At 42.2% G+C, this 26,396-nt stretch overlaps 2 protein-coding genes across 2 annotated transcripts; both read left to right on the top strand.

The window, feature by feature from the left end:
* Positions 1–6,908: 6,908 nt before the first annotated feature.
* Positions 6,909–17,703, top strand: LOC141653491 (NADH dehydrogenase [ubiquinone] 1 beta subcomplex subunit 8, mitochondrial-like). Its single transcript, XM_074461273.1, has 4 exons — positions 6,909–7,111; positions 7,195–7,281; positions 7,380–7,475; positions 17,422–17,703. The coding sequence occupies exons 1-4, from the start codon at positions 6,974–6,976 to the stop codon at positions 17,476–17,478; spliced, it is 378 nt and encodes a 125-aa protein (XP_074317374.1). The 5' UTR covers positions 6,909–6,973; the 3' UTR covers positions 17,479–17,703.
* Positions 17,704–21,856: 4,153 nt separating this feature from the next.
* LOC141653490 (uncharacterized) lies at positions 21,857–23,497 on the top strand. The gene has a single exon (XM_074461272.1). It carries the CDS (start codon positions 21,881–21,883, stop codon positions 23,330–23,332), a length of 1,452 nt encoding a protein of 483 aa, XP_074317373.1. The 5' UTR covers positions 21,857–21,880; the 3' UTR covers positions 23,333–23,497.
* Positions 23,498–26,396: the final 2,899 nt, after the last annotated feature.

Genomic DNA, 26,396 nt, shown 5'->3' with positions numbered 1-26,396 from the left:
ATGTTGATGATGACGCAGACGATTTTGGTGATGATGCTGAGGAGGCTCGTCCCAAAGAGGGGAGGCAGTACGTTATGGATCACGGTGACGTCTGTAAGGTACGCGTTGACCGAGCTTGGACCCATAAGTTGGCCAGTTGTTCCGGTGAGACATTTTTCGAAGGCCATTTCTTCTTTGGCAGGGGATACAAGATTGTTATCCCTGAGGAGGGTCAGGCCGTCTGTTGCCCTCCACCGGGCCATACCGGCGTATACATGCGACACTTGGAGTACGGGCTCCGGTTTCCGCTGAACGAGTACGTCATGGCCATCATCAAAGCTATGAACGTCGCTGTGGCCCAACTGCATCCGTTGGCCATGAGGACGATAGTCGGCTTTGTGTGGCTTTGTCTCTTCAAGGGGGAGGCCCCGACGGTGAATTTATTCCGCCGGCTACATTATCTCCAGCCGTCAATCTCTGGCCGCGTCGGTTGGTACAGTGTGCTCATGGAGAAGGGTTATGTCTCTGTTGACAAACTTACTTCTTGCAAAGACTGGAGAGATCGGTGGGTGTACGTCAAGGTGCCGGATGACTATCCGCTGCCCCTCTCCTTTCAGCACCAAGTGAACTTGCGGTGTGAGACTAAGGCGGAGCATGACAGATGGGTCAGCCGGAAGAAGCTCAAGATGGATGCCAGCAAGGTCCTTCTTAAAGAGGATGAGAAGCTGGCGATGAGGCTTTTTGAGGCGGACAAGGGTGGGGTGCCGAAAAGATGGATTCCCCCAACGCAGATCATTCTTCAGGATGAGCCGCTCTGCTATGTCGGCCTCATACCGGCCCTAGCACAGGGTGAGTGGGGTCGGTATGAGGCCCATCACCGCTCTCAATGTTCCTGTTTTTCGAACTTCGATTTATTTCTTCTACTTAATTCTTGCTTTATTTCCTTCGCAGACTACTTTGGACCGGATTTGTCTGAGGATATCCTCCGGAGAATGGGGTTGCACAAAGACAAAACCGTTGCTAACTTGCATCCCAAGGCTCTGACCCATGACCGCAGGACGTCGCCGAACGATCTTATGGACCAGCAGCTGAAAAGCTTGAATGTGGTGGAGGCCCAGGCGAAGGTTGTAAGCAACATGCCGCGCCACACGCGAAAAACAAAGCCTTCGGCGGTGATGGCGTCGACATCGGCTCCGCCTTCCATCCCCCCTGTTCAGAAGGAGACGGTGGAGATCGTTTATATCTCCAATGGGGATGACTCCGATGAGGAGGAGGGGTCGCCCCTTGTCCGTAAAAGAAAGCAGACAGCCTTTACCGTTGCGCTTGCTCCTGCTGGCCGACGAGGAAATGCGTCCTTCGGCCAAGAATGCCAAGCATGGTATTGATCTATCCGGTGGCTCGTTGCTTGATTCATCAGCGTCGATGATGACAGGCTCTTCGGCCTGCCTATGTATGTTGATACTGATGCTCTTTTTTTTTTATTTTGTAGATCAGCCGCTGTCGGCCGCCGCTCTTGTTGAGCAGCAAGTGGAGGAGAACCCCGCGCAGGCTGGTGATCTGAACGTCGCCATTGACTCTTCATCCCGAAAGGTTTCCCTTTCCCGATCGCAGTCGGTGATCGAAACGTCGCCACCGGCTCTTCATCCTGAAGGCTTCCCCTCCCGGCTTGTAGCGGAAAGCGCGAGGTTGATCAAGAGATCGGCGAGGTGGAACGAGCCGACCGGTGCTCGTATCACGGAGCGAGAGAATGTGGCTCAATCCGCTTTTGAGCTTAATGCCACTAAGAAGGTGGCCGCGAAGGCGAAGCCGGATCTTCTCAATGAGCGAGAGGCTTAGGTGGGAGGCCGAGGAGGCGCTCTTGGGCGAGAGAAAGCTCGGGGGAGGACGCCGAAAAGGAGGTCCTTCTTCTGAGAGAGCAAGGCCGAGACCGGCTAACTGCGGCCGAAGTTGAAAAGTCTTTGGCGAAGTGTGACCTCGTTCGAGGCACGCAGACCTCTATTTCCAGAGAGGAATGAATTCGAGAACGGTTTCGAGATCCGGGAAGGTGATTCGGAGCAAGGAGGCCATCATCAAGCAAAAGGAGGACGACATTGAGATGCTCCAAACCAAAATGCTCCCGACATGTGCTCCGACCCGGGATCCGGCCGAAGACGCCGCCAGGAAGTAATTGAGGAGCTCTTTCCTCTTGATGGTTCCTTTCCGTGGGGCGATTCAACGAGCTTTGTTTGACGACAAGCTCGAAGCTAAGGAGAAGGCCGTGGAGGAGAAGGCCAAGGAGGCGGTGAGGGTGAAGATAGAGCAAGAGGCGGCCGAGGAGGCGACTCTCTTCTTTGAGAAGGCTAAGGCGGCCAAGGAGGAAGCCGAGAGGGCAAGGGCATTTGAGGCCGCCGAGGCTAAGGCCGAGGTCGCCGAGGCCGAGGCCGCTAAGGGAACCGCCGGGTTGCCCATCGAAGAAGGTCTTTGCTACCGCTGGCGATGGCGAGCAACAAACAAATGGACATAGGGAGATGATATCTGTAACCTTTTGTCTTTTGGCTTATCCTTGTAATTTCTTGTAATTCGTTGAACATTTTTAATAAGAGCTCGTTTCTTCCGCCTCCTACCGGCCGAGGTTTTTACCTCACTTCTTTTTCTTGCGCTAGTATTTGAGCGTCTCAACCGTACTTTAGCGTCTTTGTCTTCGTCTAGGTTGTCTCCTTACGTTATTAATTGAGTGTCTCTTTTGTTTCGCCTCGGCTTGGCCGAGGCGATCCTAGAGTTAGTTTCTCAATTGTGTTAACGCTTCGAGGCATTTTGAACGCTTTGCGAGTATCACTGCGCCGGTCGTTACCATCGAGGTGTCTCGCTTCCCGTGGTGATTGCCGCTCTTGTCGGTGTGTGACAGTGTGAGCCGGATCGCTTCTTGTTATTGATCGCTGTAGTGGCGTCTACCACTTGGAGTGGCTGCGACGGCGTCAAACCTCTTGGGGTGATCGCCGTGGCGTTTACTACTTGGGGTGACTGCGACGGCGCCCACTTCTTGATGGAGATCTAGGCGTCTACCACTTGGAGTGACTGCGACGGCGTCAAACCTCTTGGGGTGACTGCCGTGGCGTCTACTACTTGGGGTGACTGCGACGGTGCCTATTTCTTCATGGAGACTGCCGTGGCGTCTACCACTTGGAGTGACTGCGACGGCGTCAAACCTCTTGGGGTGACTGCCGTGGCGTCTACTACTTGGGGTGACTGCGACGGCGCCTATTCCTTCATGGAGACTGCCGTGGCGTCTACCACTTGGAGTGACTGCGACGGCGTCAAACCTCTTGGGGTGACTGCCGTGGCGTCTACTACTTGGGGTGACTACGACGGCGCCTATTCCTTCATGGAGACTGCCGCTCTTGTCGGTATGACAGTGTGAGCCGGCGTCTGCTTCTGATAAAGACTGCCGCTCTTGTCGGTATGACAGCGTGAGCCGGCGTCTGCTGCTTCCTAGTGACTATGGGGAAGATGAACATTTTGATGGAAGACTTGGACGATTTTTCATTAGGTAAGAACATGCGTCGGGGTGCCCACAGCTGTTTTGGACACCTCCGCCGCTACATAGAGTATTCCCGAGATTACCAGCGTCCTAATGGCCTATCAAAGGCACACCGTCCTAGTCAGCCGCTAGTTACATCCATGAGGTCGCCCTCCTGTTGTAAGGATAGACTTTTCCCTTTCTCTGATTTCTTTGCCACTTTGAGGGATTGCATGTTGCATCCTCTCGGCAGCCTATCCGGACGTTGACCACCTCGTCATTCTCGTCTTTGGAGACGAGCTTATGCGCTTCCCCCGGTCCGAGACATACATCCGTGTTAGGGCCCGGATGGACATCACTGCGTCGGCCTCGCTCGGGGTGACTCGGCCTATGAGAACGTTGTAGGCGGACGAGCCGTCGATGACCACGAACTCGGCTAGGACATTCTTAGCCGCATTCTTTTTCGCCGAACGTCACCGGAGTCCGATTTATCCCGTGGTACCAGTAGGCCCCAGAAGTCGTATAGTGGGTTGGTGCGGGGGCTCAAGTCCTTGACTTTCGGTGCCGAGGCCGAGGAAGCACTCCCCGAACATGATGTTCGTGGTACGCGCCCTGTGTCAATCAGGCACCTCTTGACCAGGTGGTTGGATATGTCCAAATTGACTACAAGTGGGTCGCTGTGAGGAGCGATGACTCCTTCGTAGTCCTTCCTTCCAATGGTTATATCGGGGATGCTGGAAGCGGGGATCGCTGTGTTGGGCACAAAGTTGATGGCCTGATATAGTTCGTTCAGGTGCCGTTTGTGCCCATGAGCGGACCCTCCGTTCTCGTTGCCCCCGATGACAACATGGATCACTCATATCCGTTCGAAGACGGATTTCTTACCTGAACTGTCGGCGTCAGTCTTTTGGCCTTTGGCAACGTACTTGCCGAGGCTCCCCTTCCGGATCAGTTCTTCAATGGCATTCTTCAGATGCCGGCAGTCGTTGGTTAAATGGCCGGTGTGGCCGTGGTACTCACAAGATCGCTCGTGTCACCGTCACTTTTTGGCTTGGGGGTCTCTCCCACTTCGGCCCTCGTTTTTGCTCGGGCGAAGACCTCGGCGGGCGATACGACGAGAGGGGTTTTATCACTATACCGCCTCCGGTGGTACGTTCCCGAACTCCACCCGGCGCACCGTCGAGTCCTGTCTCCCGGCAGTTTGTCCGACCGTGACCTATTATTCTCACGGCGTCTTTCATCGGACCGTGACCCGTTGTTGTCACGGCGTCTCTCATCCGGTTGTCCTCCCGGCGCTCTTCTTTTCGAGTGCTCGGCCTCGCCGGGCCTACCCGAGTCTTGTGGTAGTCCTCTACCTTGATGGCCTGGTCGGCCATCTTCCTAGCGGCGTCCAAGTTCAGGCCTCCGCACTTGATGAGCTCATTTTTTAAGTCTCCCCTTGGGAGGCCTTTCATCAGCGCGAAGGCCGCCAATTCGGGATTAATTTCTCGAATCTGCTGGACCTTTCCGTCGAACCTCTTCACATAGCTTCGTAGAGACTCGCCCCCTCCCCCTCTGTTTGATAGTTAGGAGGTCCGATGTCTCCACGGCCCTTCTCTTGTTGCAAGAGTACTGGGCTAGAAAGGCGTCCCTTAGGTCGGCGTAATAGTATACCGAGCCGTCGGGAAGCCCCTTGTACCAACTTTGAGCCATCCCATGCAAAGTTGTTGGGAAAACTCGGCACCGACCTCATCGGGCGCTCCCATACCGACATGTAAGACTCGAAAGCCTCGGCGTGGTCGGCTGGATCACTTTCCCCTTTGTATGATATGGGTGGCAACTTGAGCTTAGTTGGCACCTGGACTTCTAGGACGTGGCGTTGAGGGGTCGTCGACCACGTGTCGAACGACACGCGGCGATCGGCTCCTCGCATTCCTAATCCGGCTCCTCTCCTCGTAGCGGGAAGGACTCCTTCTTTGACTCGGACTTCTTCTCCAACTCTCGCCGAGTCGGACTCCTCTCGCTCCTTTGGGGTAAGCCTCGTTCGTCTTTGCGGGGGACGCTGTCCTCCCATGAGCGCGGGAAGGACTTAGGTCTACCACGCCCACTTTTGGCTCCCAGGCGACTTGACCGGGTCGGCTTCTCCTAGTGCTCCGTTCAAATTTCTCGGAGTCACATTTTGGGCCCCGGTCTCCTGGACGGTTTCCGCCGCTCTTGTCGGCGTGACGGTGTGGCGAGGCGTATTACTAATTAGGTCCAGGAGCATTTTCGGTTTTGCTACGTCAACCACATGTCCTGATGATGGTGACCTGGTTGGTTTGGTGGCGTGTCTGTATTATTGGCATCCGAACTCCGGTTGGATTACTCACGGGTGGAGGGTCGCACGACTCGAGAATGGTTGAAGGTATCATCTTGGTAGAATGCGGTTTCGTCGGTCACGGCTTGCGTCTTGTTGTTTCGACATCTTCTTAGCTTTTTGGGTGGGTTTTTGTTGTTTTTTTTTTGTTTGGGAATGAATGTGACTAGCTTCTAGTAGCGTATCCCCACAGACGGCGCCAATTGTTCCGGGTGTAATTCCAGAGCAAGTATTGTTACCACCCGTGGCTTGTAGAATGATGTCTTGAGCTGAATCCTGCTTCCCTTAATCGTTCCTCTCGGCCTCTCCTGCAACAATGAACGAGGCGAGGGCTTGGCTTTGTGCTGCGTCTCACTCCGACGCTCAAGTCGAAAACTTAAGGGATAAGTTGTTACTTGGCTAAATGTATATTGTAGAGAGATAAGGAAGATTATACCAGATGAATAGTGTTTCTTAGGTTTTGTGGATCTCCTTCCTCAATGAAGGTTGAGGAGTATTTATAGACTTTCACCTTTTGTCACGTAGTGGCCAAGTGGCCAAGTGGCTAGCGGTGGAAAGATCGATCTACCCTCGGCCGAGGACCTATGGCGGCCGGGCGGGCCCGTTGACTCACCGCCGAGGGGTCTTGGATGTGAGTACGCGGGTATGTGCCCCGGCCGGCAAGTTGCCATGCCGAGACCAGTGACAGTAGATGGAATTTGGTCGACGGCTAGTCATTGCCTAAGCCGTTGACTTTCTGTGGATATCTTTGACCTTGCTCAATATGTTGACTTGGTCAGCGGTGCAGAATATGCCCCATCACTTGCTTTTTGGCACTATTTATGATCATAGGGAATCTTTGATATTATTCTTAACCTATAAGACAAAATATAGTCAAGTGAGATCTTATTTGATTTATCGTCATAAATGCTACTCCGTATAAAAATATCGAATTTTTATAATTTTTAATAAGGTGTAACTAAAGATATTCATGTTGCAAAACGTGCATCGTTAAGTATGATAAAACAACGGTTACTTTTAATTTGGATGGAAGTGAATACTATGTAAATATTTAAATTCGCTTTAAATTTATCATCTTTATTTACTGTTAGCACTACACTAGTATAATTAACAATCCATGGACTACTAAAAAAACAAACCACTATCTACAAACAACGAAAACAATGGCAGGTAAATTGACGAAAGTAGCCTCATCAATCCTAGGCGGAAACGGCGTCGTTTTACGCTCCGTCGGATCCTCCCTCCGTCAACGGGCCGGCATGGGCCTCCCTGTCGGCAAACACATCGTCCCTGACAAACCTGTACATTACATTTCCTTTAATTAATGCCATTTCAATCCAATTTTAATCATTTTTCTAATTATTTTTTTTCCCTCTTTTTGAAGCTTCATACGAACGATGAGCTGACATGGGACAACGGAACCCCGTTCCCCGAACCTTGTATCGATCGAATCGCCGAAACTGTTGGAAAGGTTTGTGATTTCGTTGATTTCCCCATTTTTCGCAATTTTAGGGTTTTGATTTGATTTGATGAATTTGGGGATGATTAGTGGATGGATTGATTGTGTAGTATGAAGCATTGGCTTGGTTGTGTGGAGGACTGAGTTGTTTTGCGGCGATTGGATTGGCTGCTGTTTGGAATGATAAGGCGTCTAAAAATCCCTTTGTAAGTTCCTGCTCATTTAGTTTTGTTGTGTTTAGCTTCGTCTATTTCTCGATTTATCAGTGATTTGTGTTATCATTATTTTTGTAGATTTTAGGAGACTAGTGCGATTAGTTTTGTAGCTTCTGCTAAGTGGTACAGTGGTTGTTGATATTGTTGGCAGTGATGTTACTTAGAGTTGTTTAGAAGTATCTGACGATGGTGCGTGTTCAAGTGTCGGACTTAGCTATTTCCACGAAAAATATGTGTATTTTGGCTTAAAAAGAGTCGTAGCAACATATGTTGGAAGAGAGTAAGAGGTTGGCATTGGAATTCAAGTTATTCAACTATGTTTGTGATGAAGTAAGGAAATCAATTGGTATAGTGTGATGACTGTGATCATGCTTAGTTATTTATATACTCCATTCAACTGTATACATTTTTCCAAATATATATTCGGTTTTTTATACCGTAGGTCATTATAGGATAGTTCATTGAGGTTTTAATTTTCTTATGACTTTATGAGTATCCCGTCTTTAGGTTTCTTAAGGCTCGATAGAGTTCGTAAGGCATTGTCTCATTCTACCTAGATGTTTGAAGTTGTTTGAATGCAAAACATGGAGAATGTACATTTTGCTGGAATTCATGTAAGGTTTAAGATTTGTGGATACTGAATGCAGTCTTAATTGGTTTGTAAGGAACAGAACTGGGTTTGAGAAGCATTGTCTTCATGCTAGTTAGTTATCTTGGATTTTCTTCTATTAAGATATTTCTGAGATCTAACTTAAAACTTTTAAGATTCAAATTTCTTAGGATTAGAAAGGGGCCTGAATACTCATTTTGATCCGAAGGAAAAGGTGATAAACAAAAAGAAAGAAGAGCTGTGTATAGTTTAATGCCTCTGAAAGCTTCTGATGTGGTTACTGCGATATTTAGGGCTGCTGGTTGGGCCACTTAGGTTGGTTTTGGCGTAGAGTCGTATTGGGTTTTATCGGGCCTATGCCATACTTCAGATGAAGTCATTATAGGCCATGTTATTCTTGTGTCAGGCCAGGGTCGATTTGGATAGGTTAGAAACACACTTTATGGTGTCAGTTTCATGTTTTGAGTATCATCAGGCCTATTTAATTGTTTTTAAGTTAATGTCAAGTTGATTCATTGTCAGATCATCAATCTGGTAGAGTCCTGGTCACCTATGTAGCTTCGACACGGCAGATTCCGAGCAGTACCGGTGTCGACCCGACCCGACACTGATCCCGGTACGGAATCCGTACCGGATCCGGCAACCGACAGGCCGACACGGCGACTTTAGTCAAGTAGTTGACGGAACGAAAATATCTTACCTTTAGAATGCTGCGATGGTGTGGTGGTTGGTGGAATGTGCAGTAAGGCGGCAGGCGGTGTCTCATCGTTAGGGTTTACATTTACATTGGGCTTTGGTTTAATTGTTTTACAAGTGGGCCTTTGATTTCTGGTTTTTATCTAAACTAAACATAACGTGGGCCTTATCTTTACGTGGCATGTTTTCCTTTTAAGTAGGATTGGAGAGAGAATGGCAAGTGGGGCAATAATGATAGTGGGTTTTGACATTTTATCTAATTTTGTTTAGACTTTTGACTTGCTTCTCACCAAAATTTTAATATAATTACCACTTACAAACACTTTTATTTCCATCAGTAACAAAAAAAAAAAAGAAATCGACGTGTCCCCGTACCCGTGTCTAATTTTTGGACACTGTCCCCGTGTCAGTTATTTCTAACCTCGGAGTACCCGACACTCGGATCCGTACCCGTGTCCGACACCCGTACCCGAGTCCGAGTAACATAGCTGGTCACTGCTCACTGGTCATCTTGGATTGGTCAAGTTGTGCTTTAAAATAATTGTTTTGTGCTCGTATATTAGTCATCTGTTTGGCCTTGGGTTGAGTCTGCTCTTGTACCCCAACTTTTCAGGTTTTATTGGGTTGGGTTTTGGACAGGTTTTATTTTTGGTTTCTTGGGTTGGGTTCCCAGCTCTAGGTATATTATCTGTATTAACAGGTCTATGTGGAATTCTATTGTGTAACAAAGCAGTGTTTTATATTTAGGATTAATTCACATGAATAATCCATACTATTACCCTTCTTCTTAAAATAAACCCAACTATCAATACAATCTTCTCAAAATAGACTCACCCAATTTTTACCTCTTATACCAGGTTATAGGTGACCTGCTGCTGAAGTGGCATATAGTAAAATACTAATTGCCCTTTTTCCCCCACTTTACTGCTTTCCCTCACAAAATTACTACCATAACCACCGCCTTCCAACTCACTCACCATCACCCCAAATGCTCGCTTTAACATTGTCGGAAATACAACATAGTTCAAGAATATCATAAAATGACATTACCCCCAAATTAAGTAACTTATCAAACCCTAATTGAAAATTTCCCCCAATCAATTTTGGAGATTAGAGTTTCAGAAACATGCACCACTGTCGCCATAATCCACTCCACGACCCACTAGACAACCCAAAGCAAACCAGGTTTGGTCTGTTGATGAGAAAGGTGGTTGTAGGAGTAGATCTATGTGGGAGGAATCTGATGTAGATGACGCCGAATGGAAGGTGGTTTCTTTCGTCGAGGTGAGATTGTCATATTCGTGGGTCATGAGGTGGTCCTCATGGTGGCGCATTCCGGTGGGGAGGAGAGGTGGGGTTGGCTGTTGTACTTGGGTGAAATTGAGTGTTGGTAAGAAGTGTTGGTTGCTTGAATAAATGAATGTTGGTTTGAAATCAGGGAAGGAAAAGGAGAGTGGTGCATGTACGTAGTGATAGTGTATGGTGGTCAGAAAAAGGCAAAAAAGGAAGTGAGAATGCTGAATTGGACTACTACTACTACTATTGTTGAGATCAAATCAATTTTAATTGGTGGGCAACCGAGACACAATCTGGGCTCCCACCCCCTCAGCAATAACAAAGCTAAGTATTTAAGGAGTTAAAACCTTCTAATTTAGGTATTAAAAAAGGAATTTATGGCAAAATTGCACAAAAAATGATGTAGTTAATAATAATTTTAAAGATTAATTTCCTCTTTTGGCTTCTTAAATACATGTATCATTTCCCTTATTATTATTATAGGTAAAAAACAAAAACAATGACTTGATTAGCGGGTAGACGGTCACCTAGTGCATTATGAGAAAGGGGAGTTAATAGTTCGATTTATTTCGAGATAAAATGAAGTTCGGAGTATTATCAGAAGATCACACGTAGTTGAGATTATTCTTGTGAAATAACCCTTATATTTATAGGTAACTCCCTAGTTTGGTTTTAACTTTTAAGTTGTACATTGAAAAACAGGACTTTAACTCTCTAATGTGCAAAGAATACAAATACAATTTTGCTATAGAGTCAAGATAAATGGAGCCGTTAATCAGGGAAGTAGCAAATAAGCTCCATACGTTTGGCACTATGTGCAATTTAACCCCATATCTTTCTATTAGTGCAAATTAACCCCAAAAGTTATACTTTATGTGCAATTAAGCCTAATTGAAAATTTCAGGCCAATTTCTCGCCGGAAAGAAATGAACTGGCAATGGAAACACCATTAGAATTAAATTAAATAATTAAAGAAGAAGAAGAATGATTTAAACAACCCACTGCTATGGCCGCAAATTTATGTCTTCTCTCACTCACCTCCTCCCACTTCCCCATCTCTCTTTCGCCGAGATTATTAGCTCCTTCCTCAATTCATGTACCTTCATTATTTTCACTTCAATTTATTTGCTTTAGTCTAAGTCTCACCCCCATACATCATTCACTATTAATCTATTATGTAACTGAACGACGTGAACGTCTACCCAAGTACCTACCAGAAACTGAAAAATGGAACTTTGGGGAAATCTAGGTATTTTTTAAAAATAGTAATCTATTACGGTCTAGCTTGAAGTTATATTAAATATAGAGTAATTAAAGTAAATAACAATACCACAATCATAGAAAATCAAGGTATTTTCATCTCGATACCACTACTCTGGAAATAAGATAGTAATGGAGGAGATAAACAGAGTTAGACGCAAGATATAAGAAAGGATGAAAATTTCTGGATCTGGCAGAAGAAACTCGAGTTTTACTATATGAAATCAGGTGTTTTTCTTTTTTTAATTATTAATCCAATCCTAGTCATCTTTCCGGTGCCATGTAAATTTTTTCCGGCGAGAAATTGACCGGAATATATTCCCGTGGGCTTAATTGCACATGAAGTATAACTTATGGGGTTAATTTGTAGTTTCTTATATCAAGAGTAGTCTCCACATAATTTTCATTTTCGGTCTTTTGAAAGCAGTTTCTAGAAGTACATCCGATGCCTCCTACCCTGCCATTTGCAAAATGAAAATACTTGACAGACATTGGTATAACGTGTCTAGATAACCTACTTCTCTTCATTTATTACCAAGTAAAAGTGTTTACGAGTTCCTTCACACACTAGTTACTCCCTCCATTTTTTCATGTTCTTCCCGTATCAAAATGGCATAACTCTTATGGTATGTTTGGGAACCCATGATTGGAATTGAATTCCGTAATTGAGACATTTCAAGCGTTTGGGAACCCAGAATTTGGAATTAGAATTAGACTCAATTCCTTGGCAATTCCAATGTAGTTAATATTTGAGCCTCTCAAATTCCTACCTATTAGAGTAGTCATTTAAATTCCACCACTATCTATGTTTTTTTTGCTATGCAAATTTCATAGCAATATTTTTATTTATGATATTTTTTCTGATCACAAATACTTTCCGTGACTATATTTATTTTTTTCAAATTAAAAAAATTGATGACCTCAACCCATACCCGTCCCGCCCAATTTCAATTCCAATTCCAATTCCATGGGTTTCCAAACGAACTTTTGGAATTGGATTTGGAATTGAATTCAAACATTTTGATTTCTACAATTGAAATCATGAAAATGAAATCAATTCCGGGTTTCGAAACACTACCTTAAGGAAAAGTAATATGATACTCATAAAGGTACTGTGTGAGATGTGTGAGGCACAAGTGGAGCTTAATTAGAATAATTAATTCACTTAATGTCTTAGCCTTAAAGTCACAGCCAGCCAGCCATCCCTCCCATTCTGAGCACCATCACCAAGCCACCACTGAACCACCCCCCTAACTACCATCAGCGAAGTTACTCATCGATAACATCACTAGACTCGAAAGTTCATGAGGAGTGCTAAAGTCATGTTTACTTTCCCGTTTGGTGTTGACTTGGTGTAGATTTGAGGAAAAAAGATTTGACATTTTTGGTTGGTTTGCTTTATTGGTGGAATAGATAGGGAGTGAAAGAAGATAGGAAGATAATGCTTGCTTATCATTGATAACGTAAAGGGTATAGATACAATTACAAAGAGATATTACAAGATATTCTAGCCTAATTACAAGGATATATTTACTGTAAATAACCGATACACAATTGTGGATAATCGTAACCAAGTAATACACGATTGACTAAATATATACCAATATATTCTAACACACCCCCGTAGTCGAATCGGGAGGAAGATGAACGTTGAGACTTTGACGAAAATCATCAAAAAGAACAAGAGGCAGCCCCTTCGTGAAAATATCCGCTATTTGATAGCGGAAGGAACATGATGAACACAGACTTCACCACGAGCTACTTTTTCATGGACGAAATGAATGTCAAGCTCGATGTGCTTGGTTCTTTGATGTTGAACCGGATTCCCCGCTAAATAAATAGCGCTAATGTTATCGCAATGGACAATCGTAGCCTTAGGAATGGGATGGTGAAGCTGAACAAGTAGATTTCGAAGCCAACAGGACTCCGAGACTACATTCGCGACGCCTCTTTACTCGGCTTCAGCGCTCGAGCGAGACAAAGTAGGCTGTCTTTTCGATGTCCATGAGATAAGATTGTCCCCGAGGAACACACAATAACCACTCGTGGAACGACGAGTATCCGGGCACCCCGCCCAATCCGCATCTGTATAGGATGTGAGAGAGGAGGGAGGTGAAGAACCGAGCCAAATGCCATACTCAACCGTGCCTTTGATGTACCTAATCACATGCTTTAAGCCGTTCATATGCACGTCCATGGGATTTTGCATAAACAAGCAGACTTGCTGAACCGCATAGGAGATGTCCGGGCGCGTGAATGTGAGATACTGAGGGTCAGAGCACGGGAGCACGGGTGATCAGCAGTAGAGCTAAGTTTCGGTTTGGTGTCAATTGGTGTGGACGTAGCTTTGCACATTGACATTCTAGCTCGCTTAATTATTTCATTAGCATATTTTGATTAAGACAAGAACATACCTTTGCCATGGCGAGAGACGGATATGCCTAAGAAATAGCTTAATAAACCGAGATCTTTCATTGCAAACTCGGAGCTAAGACGAACCATGATGGAGCGAGGTAAACCGTCAAGTCAAAATAATGTCATCTACATAAAGAAGGTATGCAATAGATTTACCATCCTTGTAGATAAACAATGAATGATCACACTTACTATGACGGAATCCAATTGTGGTGACGAAATCAGCAAACCGCTTGTACCAAGCACGGGTGCTTGTTTGAGACCGTAAAGGGACTTGCGAAGAAGGCACACATGATTTGGAATCGAGAGTCACGATATCCCATAGGCTGATGCATATAGGCTGTCTCATTAAGATCGCCATGTAAAAATGCATTTTTGACATCTAATTGATGGATAGTCTAGTGATGCGAAAGAGCAATGCTTAAAACCGTACGGATCGTAGTTGGCTTTACTAGAGGACTTTACCAGAGGACTGAAAGTTTTGCCGCAATCAATGCTCAATGCCCACTTGTTGAGTCTTCCCGTCAAGACGTGCTTTGTGCCTTTTAAAAGAACCGTCAGATTTAATTTTATGACGAAAAATCCACATAGACCGAATAACATTTACATTAGACGGACGCGGGACTAATTCCCAAAGTCTTATTACTAATAAGAGCATTAAATTCGTCATCCATGGCCATCTTCCAATTAGCATCATTAAGGGCGGACACAGGAGTTTTGGGTATAGGAGATATGGAAACAGTGTTGTTGAGATCAAAGATTGGTTTCGGTTTCCGTATACCGTATACCGTGGTCACCTCGTGTTATAGCTTTCGATGGAGGGGGAAGATGGGTATGTGGAGGAGTCGTAGCATGTGACGGTTGGGCAGTAGTGGTGTCGTTTGTAGGTGGAGTAGGGGAGGCCGTGGCAGTAGGGGAAGGCGGTGTAACAGGTCAGAACGAGGAGGGGAGACAAGGAGGGGAGACACGGGTATCCGTGGGTTGGTCGTTAGTCTCAGTTGGACCCGTTTGGAGATGGCGAAGTACATATGGTGACATGGACTCATCTAAGAAATCATAGAGGTGTTTGTCAGAGGGCTCGTGCTCAGCAAAAGGAAAACGATGTTCATCGAATATGACATTACGACTTATGATTATTTTCTTAACTTTGAGATCATAACATTTGTATCCGCGATGGTGATCGGGGTACCCAAGAAAGACACAAGGAGTAGACCGTGCTTGTAGTTTGTGTACTCTAGTCGATAGAAAAGGGGATAACATAGACATCCAAAAACACGTAAGTTTGTATACGACGGGTTTCTGAAATAGAGCAATTGAACATGAGTTTGATATTCTATTTGTTTATTAGGAATGATATTAAGCAAATATGTCGCTGTTTGTAGGGCGTGATGCCATATCGTAGGTGGGATGGACGCATGATGTAGTAAAGTACGAACAATGTTATTGATGGAGCGAATTTTTTGTTCCGCTTTACCATTTTGGGGAGATGTGTATGCACATGAGAGTCGAATAGTCGACCCGTGTTTTGCACACAACCCCCAAAATGAAGCGTTTTCAAATTCTTTCCCGTTATCACATTGAAAATTCTTAATTTCTCGTTCAAATTGGGTGTAAATGTATTGACGAAAATTTACAAAAATCGGATAGACTTGGTCAACTTCCTAGTGCGGCATGTGCGGAAAAGTGACTTCTTAGCAAGAGGAAAAGTCCATACAAATTGCGTAAAATCATCCAATAAAACAAGGTAATACCTATGACCCGAAGAGCTAAGGACCGGTGAAGTCCAGAGATCACAATGAACGATATCAAATGGTAAATGAGTCCGAGATCTGGAGGCTACAAAAGGTGGTTTAATAATTTTCCCAATTGAACAGGAAGAGCAAACATGGTTCTTATTAACCAAACTACAAGGAATTAAATTGCTAGTGCGTAAAGCATTAAAAATAGGAAGGCCGGGATGACCGAGTCGATTATGCCATAACGACGGTGCAAGAGCGGTAAACGCTGCTCGAGGACTACTCGATTTTGTGGTGGTGATGGGATAAAGTTCGCCCCGACTATTACACCTCATGAGACGCGTCCGTGCAGATAGTCCTTCACACAAAAACCAAACGGGTCAAATTCGACTGTGACCGAGTTATCAGTTGTAATTGTAATTTACGGACTGACACGAGGTTTAACAATGTCAGGTGCACGTATGACATTTTTAAGGACAAGAGGGGGGTTCGAGGTAGGGTGTGCCCATAACCGCTAATCGGGATAGATTTACCATTTCCAACAATGACACCATTTTTAATGCTCGAATTAAAATAAGACGAGAGAATACCTTCGTTAGACGTCATGTGTGATGTCGCTCCAGTATCCATGAACCAATTCGGGTCTGGTGGCTGCAATCCAAGTGTATACATAGCGGCTTCAATATGTGTCTGTGAAGGCGGATGTTCAGCAGAATAGGCTTGGTGTATACTGAGGTCGAGGTGGACGCGTCCAAGGAGTGGTGGGGTATGGGCACGGAGGATAACCCCACGGACCCCAAGGCCACCCCCCAACCCGTTACACGATTGACTAAATATATACCAATATATTCTAACTGGGAGGAGTGAGAAGAAAAAGGGAGCGACATCGGTGGAGGTAGCTGAGGGCGTAATCGCGGCAGGAGAGCAGGTTGGGAAAACGTTCCATGGATTGCTGGTCAATGAGGAGAAACGATCGGTGGTCGTTGACGACGGGAGGTAGATTGTCAACGATGGAGATGTGGTCGCCGTAGGTGGGCTGTTTCTCGAGGAGATGACAAGGATTTTTGGGGTCTTCTGGTTGTTGGTGGTCAATGATTAGTGGTGGTCGGAGTGGGCTTCATCTATTCTGAAACCTGGTGGTTGTTTGGGTGGGTTAATGGAGGACAGTGTGGATTGGAGGGGAGTCAGTAATGAATGGGGTAGCTTGTCAACAATGGGTTGAGTTGTTTAATACACATCTATTATTAAGAAGTTAACTTGAGTTTAACTAACAATGATACATTTTGTATTTTTTTTTTAACAAGGACAAGTTGATAATTTCACCATAACATACTTCCTAAAATAGGAAATAAATGAAATTGGAAGAACACTGAGAAAATTCCCTGAATGGAAAGTGGGAAGAACATGATGAAGAGAAAAGGGAGTACTATTGTTTGACTTTGAATAAGAAAGACTACTCTATTGCATTTTTTTACGACTTTATCTTACTCAGCCTCTCTAAGCAGGGTAAATATATGTTTTGACATTATTGGCTCGTGGCAGTTGAACCTGTTGAGGATGTGGTTTGATTATGTGTAACGTTAATGATGTATGTACTCATAGACTCATAGAGTCATATACTTGAACTAGCTGCTAACTTCAGTAGCTTCTGAAATCCAATACTGCATTGGGCTGAAGATTTTCTTGAAGTTTGTCCTCAATCTTAATTTTCTGAATTTCTCTGGAATATGCAGAAAGCTAGGAACATTTTATTTTCTGATGTACTTTGAGTTGGGTGATCAAGAAGTGATAGTTTTTTCGAAATAATAATAAGAGGGATATTGCAAGTCTTTAAGCTTGTTGGTCTATTTTTTTTCCCAGAAATTTAACTATATTTTTGGTATAGCTGCGGTTTAGTTTCTAATAATGGTTTTACTTTGCATAGGCGCCAAAGGTCTATCCATATGACAATTTGAGAGTAGAGCTCGGTGGAGATCCATAAGTACAAACGGTTCTACTAAGTGCGAGAAATGTTTTTCAGCTGTTTTGTGACCCCTTTTCACTATGATATTCCCTGATGTAACCTGGGATAATTGAATTGTCATAATAATCGACTGAACCTGTATGAATATGTCTAGCAATGTTTGTCTTGATGCCAGAACCTGTATGATGGTCGTCAGCTGTTACTGATGTGATTCAGCTGTATGAATGTCGATTTTTTTTTTTATTTTTTGGAATTGACTTCTATGGAGTTGACTTCTGGCTGTCGTATGATTTCATTGAAACGAACCCTGGGAACGTCACTTGACATTGTGTAGACCATAGATGAGGAATTTTTGGGCAACATAGAGACAAGCCAAGGTGTTTATAATCAGCCGAGGTTTTTTACAAGGGGAGTTATAAGGACAACTACTTAATGATATTACCTTTTAGGGCTTGCTTGGAATGAGAGTAATTATTAAGGGAGTAATAGAGTTACAATGAACTAAAAAATGGAGGGAAGGGATGGGGGTTGAAGATAGAAATGGGGAAATATAGTGTAATAGTCACTCTATTAAGGGAGTAATTGTTCCCTACCTCTCTCCCTAAGTAATGCATTACCTTCATATGAAGGTACTATTTCTTCCCTCACCTTCTCTTTCCACCCTCCACAACCACCACAAAGCACCAATCTCCTCCTATTTCTTATTTTAGTTTCTATTACTCCCTTAATAATTACTCAAATTCCAAGTAAGCCCTTAATGAGATTTATTAATTACCTTTTAATTGGACTTGAATTTGTGATATGCAATCAGATGACCCATGTGATCCAAAACGTATTACATGTAACCGGAATGGATTTGTTCCATTGTTTGGTTGGGATATTTTGAATGGAGTAGGAATTTAGAGGTGTTCATTTGTCTGGTATCAAACCAGATCAAACTCTCTGGATCGAAGACTAAATAAGGGCTAAAAGGTGGATCGTGGACGGAACCATATTAATATTGGTCCGGTTTGGTCTGAACCGTAAAACACGTGCACCAGAGCGGACTGGACCAAAAGGACCAAATATGATTGTCACCAATATGTAGTATATAAAATTAGAACTCAAAAAATTCGTAACGATCAAAATAAACAACATTTTCTTTTTACTAGGTTTAAGTACATAATTACACATCTTATAGCATGTGCAAACAAAGTAGAAAATAAAATATATAATGTTATATCCTTAAAGATTCTTTTGTTATATATATAACTGCGGTCCATGGCTCAATCAGCGGTTGGCTCGCCTAAAACGTCGTAATTAAAAGCGGTCAAATTACAATTTATAACCTCACTAAATGCTTACTAAAGACTCAAAATGTAAAGACTCAAAATGTAAAGCGAAAAGACCCAAGGGAATGGGATTTCTAGTCGGTTTCCAAATGCGTAAATAGAACAATTGCAATTAAATAAAAGGCAAGTATGTAAAAAGGGGGAGTTTTTGGTTTGGTTTTCAAAGTCACAATTCAAACAACAGTAAAGAACAAGTAACAAACAAGCTCTCTCTACCCAACATTCTATCTTCTTCAACCCTTCTTCTTCCCTATTTGTATGATTATGTAGTTTTTTATTTGTCTCTTTTTAGCCCTTTAATTAAAAATTTTCAAATTTCGTTCTTGTTTTTCATATTCTTAAAGACTTGACTTTAATCTACTCTCCATTTTAGCATAGAAGAGTTCATTTTAGTCACATGTCTTAGTTAAAGAAGGTTTAAATTAAGGATTAAAGAGTAATATTTCAAGATTTATCTTCAAATTGATTGTACCAAATCATTATTGATACTAGAAATGTAAGGAGTAATATGTTTTTTCATACATTGCATTTGAGGAGATCTCTCTGTTTCTTCAATAGAATTATGTCTATTTCCTCTTTACAGTTTTAGAATTTGTTTATTTATTTTGTAGTATTATTTTTTAATGCTTTTTTTGGGTTTTTAAGAGACTATTTTCGGTTGAAAATTTGTGAGTTTCTTGTTGATGCCCTTTTAATATGTTTGCTTCTTGGTATTGGAAAATCGTTGATTTTCGTTTACCGTTCTCATCCGGAAGGATGGTATATGTTGATTTTCAATCAATTTAGTTTCTTTACCTTATATATATAAAAAAAAAATCAAGTAACAAACAAGCAAGCAATCAATTTGTAAGATGGAAATTTATCAATTTTAAGAAGAACTTCTAATGATTGATCATTGACACAAATAATTCCACAATTAATTATTATTACCGTATTGTGGAGATTACTCTCCTAAACCTCCTTAATAGTTGTTAATGACAAGAAATCACACTTAACCAATCATCAACCCAACTCATTAACATAATCCAAGTAGAAATCACATACGGAGTACATTGATTTAAATTAACAAGAAGGTAAAAGTATGAGAGATTCAGTAAGGGTAACTAGACACAATGAACACAATTAATGCCTAATTACAAGTTAACCCTTTTCTTGTAGATCAAGTTAGGAGGAAATCACACTCACTAATTCAAACAAAAGATGTTGTTTTAATAGTTGCAAGGAAATCACACTTAACAATTCTAACAACAATGAATTAAGGAAATTGATAAGATAAAGCAACAAGGAAATCACACTTAATTAATTTAATCAAACAATAATTCCAAGATCCAAAATTAAACACAAGGGATTAACAATAATAATAACAATTAGGGAAAGATTAGAGTGTCTTACAACCAAAAGATTACACCTTTAGGATTGGATTAAGAAAATGGATTAGTTCTCCATTCTAGATCTAAAAACACAATAATATTCCCAAGATTACAACTTTGATTCTTGATAAGCCTCCACTAAATGAGATGTCTTAAAAACCTAATGTCTTCATCCTTTTATAGCCTAGAACTAAATGGGAGTAATGGGCTTGGATTGTGTGCATGCTCCGTAACAAAACGGAAGAGGAAGAGGAAAAGGCTCACGGTGAGCTTTTTAGCCAGAGAGCTCACGGTGAGCCTTTTGGGTTGTTTTCCCTCTTTTCTTCGTTTCTTTCTCGTCCTCATGCCTTGGTTAGTCTTCCTTTTTCTTGCTTGTAGATGTTTTGCACTATAGTAGACTTCAAGACAAGTCATTGCCTCCAATCGTTGACCAAACTCCATTACTAACCCGACATTTGGAAGTTGGGATTTAGAGAAGTAAGTCATGTAAAAACCGCTTCCAATTCCCCATTCGGTTTGCTCTTGGATCGGACCGAAGACCAAAGTAGGGTAAATAGGTGGACTGTGGACCAAACCAATAAAATACGACCCAGTTTGGTCCGGACCAAATGATCCGGTTCAGTCTAGTCTTTGGTCCGGTTTTGTATAACAAAAGAACTTATATAACAAACTAAATAGACCGTGGTCCGGATCAAATAATCCGGTTCGGTCTGATCTTTGGACCGGGTATTAAGTCTAATGAGGCTACAATTCAAGAAATATAACCCAAATAATTGAAACCGAATATGTTTCCTTTGTTGAGAATACAAATCCATAATTACGCAGACAACACAGTTTGATTACTCCACTACATCAAGTTTAGGTCGTGACATATATTATGGTATGCCTAATTTACCTAAGTTAATATTGTGGCTCTTGTTCAACATTGCTAATATTTCATTCATGGCTACTTAGCTATTAGACTTGTGAATATGCCTAACGTGTGATGAATATGGCATTCAAGTAATGCAATTACCATTTTCCGTCGGTGTATTGAACTCCGTCTATCTTTGTAAAAATGTATCTCGAACAATCGATCGTTTTAAAATAAGAAACAAATTTGAATGACCAAATTTTTATTTTTATTTCTATGACAAGGGAATCCACGGCCGCTATTTTTGTTGCGCATTGGGTACACACTCGGATATTGTATGCAAGCTCGAAGTTTAGAAGACAGAGACCATAAATAAATACTCAATAAGATTGTTCTTAGGTAGATTTGCACCTGAGTACCTTGAGAATTTCACCCATATTTTAACGACTAGACTCCACCCTTACGGGCTATTATTATTATTTACACAAATTCTTGTTTGTGACGGCACATATCCGTCACTCTTGAGTGACGGATACCATTTTACCTCACAAAGTACCCACTTTTTCTCTCTCTCTGCAACACTGTTCATGTGGTCCCCTTTCTCCACTAACCCATTTTGTTACCATTTTAACTCACAAAATATCCGTCACAAATGGTAACCCGTCACAAGGGAGACCAATTGATTTATTTATTACTACTACTATTACTAGTTACTATGTTAACACATTTTGGGAATTAGATTGGTAAGCCCAAACATGAAGGATGATACTCCAATTGTATGCAACAAAAGGAAATTCCATTACATTTCTACTACTATATAAACTAGTTTACTGTTTTATCACTTGAGCATCCTTTTGCTCCATAGAATGGAGTCAAGGAAGTGTTCATCACTTACTTTTGTTTCCACTCCAAAATTCCTCTTACTATTTGTCTATGTTTTTAACGTTAACTATGTCATTTCACAATCTTATGGTGAGAAATCAACTTCCAAGACTATTCCGTCTAACATGATTAATCCGACCCCCAAAATCAACCCGACTTCTTTTGCCGAACCACCAACCTCTAAGATTGTACCATCTTATGAGCAACCAAGTCTCGAAACCATCCAAACTTCTAACGTTAAACAACCTATTATGACAACACCAACTTTCAAGGTTAATCAAATCCCCGACAACAACGTCCCAACTTCTATCGTTTATCAAAACCTTGAAACCACCCCATTTACCGAGATTCCAACTCCGAAAACAATTTCAACTACAAGCGTTAATCCGAGTCCTATAGTCATTCCAAATACGCAATCTTCAACTACGAAAAGAGTTCCAGAGACCACAACTAACCCACCTCCTGGAACGATTCCAAAATCTACCATAAATCCAAGTCTTACCGTCATACCAAACACTGAATATCCAACTCAGATATCAGTCCAAACGACCATAGCTAACCCAACTTTTGGAACAACGATTCAAACATCTACTATAAATCCGAGTCCTAACGTCATTCCAAACACTGAATATCCAACTCCCGGTACCGTTCCAACTTCTACCATATATCCGAGTCCTACAGTCATCCCCAATACTGGATACCCAACTCCGATCAATGTTCCAACGACCACAACTAATTACCCAACTCCTGGAACGATTCCAACTTATACCGTAAATCCAAGTCCTACAGTAGTGATCCCAAATACTGGATACCAAACTCCGATAAATATTCCAACCACCACAACTAACCCAACTCTTGGAGCGATTCCTACTTCTATCGTAAATCCAAGTCCTACAGTCATCCCAAATACCCAATATCCAACACCGCAAACAGTCCCAACTTCTATAGTCAATCCTACTCCCAATACGATTCCAACCCCAAACTTTTATCCAAGTCCAACTGTCGTCCCAAGTTCTAATGTTTATCCAAGTCCGACTGTCGTCCCAACTTCCACCGTTCAACCAACTCCAGTAACTGTCCAGACTCCCACCAAGAAAGGGTTGATCCCCAAAATTCTATCAATTGTAAAACCAACTACGAAACCAGTCCCAACTTCTCCAGTGGTCGTACCTAGAACATGTTCCATAGATAGCATAAAGTTGGGGGTTTGCGTCGATCTTCTTGGAGGAATACTTCAGGTTAAGATGGGTGATATCGTATTATCAGATCACCCTTGTTGCCCACTTATGCAAGGCCTTCTTGAACTCGAAGCTTCGATTTGTATTTGCACTATTATTAAGGCTACTATTTTAGGTACAACTTCTCTCAACATTCCCCTTCACTTATTTCTTAACACTTGCAGAATGCAACCCCTACATAATTTCGACTGTGTTTAAATTATTTTATTACCATTTTCTGTAATCTTTAATGTTACATAATTAAGTTAATTATGTTACCAATATTAGGAGATACTATTATTATGTTTAGATCTTTAGAACTACCATAAATGCAGACGATTGTAATTGTTCGAAACACGGATCAATAATGCAGTCGGTTTCTCTCCTTTCATCTTTTCTATATTTAACCTTAATTCATACCACCTTCTCCTTCTTTATTAGAATAACTAGTGCGACTCTTTAGTACGTACTTGATGCTAAATGGATATTTGGAATTGGTCACAAAATCTCATTTGAGTCCGTTTTAAGTGTATATATAACAGAATCGTCCGTAGTACTACGGCTGCTCAATCCTACATACGTAGTGTCTCCTTACGTGCATTTTTGGTCCAATTTACAACGTTTGATTTTAGTCTAATCCATGATCCAAAATTTACCTTTTATTAATTTAATATACTGTCATAAAGGATACATCACTACTGAAGTTAACGGAATTATTTGACTAGCACAAAAGGCGTTTGCTCTAAACTAATGCGATTCATTATATTCCCCACCTAATTTTACTCATTTCTCCCCTAACATATTACCTTAGTAGTTTAAAAGCCCGTACTTTGTATGGGTTAATGACATTGATTATTTTAAAACTAAGTTATAGAACATTATCGAATAGATGTTTCGAAGTTCAAATCCGGGTGTCACATAATTCTTAAAAAAAAAAAATGAAATATCCTAATCCCTTATGGTCTCTTGATACGTAATTGATTCTAAGCATTAAGTAGTCTCTAAAGCTTTGTTATCTCGAATTCTAGCAAAATTTATTAACTACTAATCATCATAAGTGTAAGGGAATCAGGGCGCTTTGATAGCCCTTATGATTAATAAAAAGACAAGTGTGAAATTAATGAATAGTTTACATTTGATTTATTTTGTGAAGGGAAATAAAGCAAATGTAAATTATTGACTGAGACGGAGGGAGTATATATTTTGTTTGAACCATATACCTACCCTTCAAATATGGACAATTTACTTACACATGTCATGCTTTTAAATTAGTCATTTCAATTTTTTTTGTTCAATTAATAATGTCTTACATAATAATAATAATAATAATAATAATAATAATAATAATAATAATAATAATAATAATAATAATAAATCTATTCAGAAAATGAAATAAAAAGAAGATTTTAGAGAGACGAAGTTTCTCCCTCTAGAAAAGCGCGCTCTGATACCCGCCATTGTTACGATCCTTCCTTTGCCTCCATGGCTCGTGGTCGTGGTCGACCTCCCAAGGGAAGACCTCCAATGGATTCTCCGTCTCACTCCGGTTCTGCTGATACCATTCTTGGCTCCATTCCTCCCGCCATTGCGCCGAGTACTGTCACCCAGGTATCGCCAATTCGACAGCCTGTTCTTCTTAATGAAATGATTGTTAATGCTGTTAGTTTGGTTAAACCTGTGCATAAGGTGTCAGTTCCTGCAATTAGTGTCTCCTCTTCTTCTCCAATTGAGGCCCCCAATTCGATTAATTTGGATAAATTAGGAAACCCTAATTCTGTGATTAGTTCTGTAACAACGACTAATACTATTGGGGTTCCTACATCTACTGTTGTTAATGGTGATTCCCCTGGGAATACTGAACCTATTGTTCTTGATACAACTGTTAAACCGGTGTCAGAACAGCCAAAGAAATGGTCTGAGGTTGTTAAACCCATGGCAAAAATCGGTATGAGTTTGCATTTTCACCAAGAAAGCAAGGCTGCTGAGGAAATAGATGTAGTTTTGGATGACATTGCTGATGAACTAAAACTATGGGAATTCACTCTAATGGGGCATCTTCTTGGATCAAAGCCATCTTTGAAACAAGTCACTGAGTTTGTCACAAAAAACTGGAGCCATATTGCCTCTCCTATAGTGCAATACTTTAAGAAGGATTGGTTCAGTTTCAGATTCTCTACTCTTGAGGAAATGAACAATGTCCTTAAGGAGGGTCCCTGGAAAATGGGTTCCTATTCTCTTATCCTCAAACAATGGCATCCTGCTTTCTCCTTTGAAATGGAGAAAGTTTCTGTGGTCCCAACTTGGGTTCTTTTCCCTGATTTGGACCCTTATCTCTGGTCCTCCACTGTTTTGAGCAAGATGTCAAGCAAAATAGGGAGGCCTATGTTTGCTGACATGCCCACCACTAACAAGGACAAGCTATCCTTTGCCAGGGTAATGATAGAGGTAGATATTGCTTCTACTCTTCCTCTGGAGATTTCTCTTAACACCCCATTTGGGCCATCAACCCAGAGAGTTGAGTATGAGTGGCTTCCCCACTACTGCTATGACTGTGGAAAGATGGGGCACAAAAAGCAAAACTGCAAGAAAAACAAGCCTAAGCAACAAAAGACTGACAATCCCAAGAAAGATGAAGTGACCAGAAACATTCCTAAGTCTTCTCCTTGTGTGCTAGGTGATAATTCAGTGTCCACAGAGGTGTGTGTTAATTCCCTGGAGGAGGGCCAAAGCTCAGGATGCTCACAGCTAGGCATAACCCATCCTCCTACAGAATTGGGCATACCATCTGAGGATGCTGTATCACACTCAGGAAGCACCAAGAAGGACACTGTGGTTCAGCCTCGAATAGCCTTGAAGAGAGGCTCTCCACAGGTGTCTGCACCAGGGTCTAGCATTCTTAATGGGAATGCTTTTGCTCTCCTTGCTCACCCTGAGGAGGGAGAGATAAATGAAGATACACAGGCTTTGGGTGATGATAGTATATCACCACATGTTGCACTGTCAGTGGGCTTCTCTCAGGACATGGATACTTCTCAGGATGATTCAGGCACCACTGAAGTTGATACTCTTAAGACACATTGCTGTCTAGTGGCTGATCCTCCTGACAATATGAAATGATAGTCACCACTTGGAACATTCGAGGGTTTAATAAACCCATAAAGCATAGTGAGGTAGTTCATTTTCTCAAAGAAAATAAGGTGGATCTGCTGGGATTATTGGAAACCAGGGTGAAGCAAACAAAAGCCAAAAAGATCTTGAGGACTAATTTTAGAAGATATAGTGT

Source organism: Silene latifolia, chromosome 4 (genome assembly GCF_048544455.1).
Source record: "Silene latifolia isolate original U9 population chromosome 4, ASM4854445v1, whole genome shotgun sequence".
Lineage (NCBI taxonomy): Eukaryota > Viridiplantae > Streptophyta > Magnoliopsida > Caryophyllales > Caryophyllaceae > Silene > Silene latifolia.
This window is presented reverse-complemented; position numbering and strand designations above follow the sequence as displayed.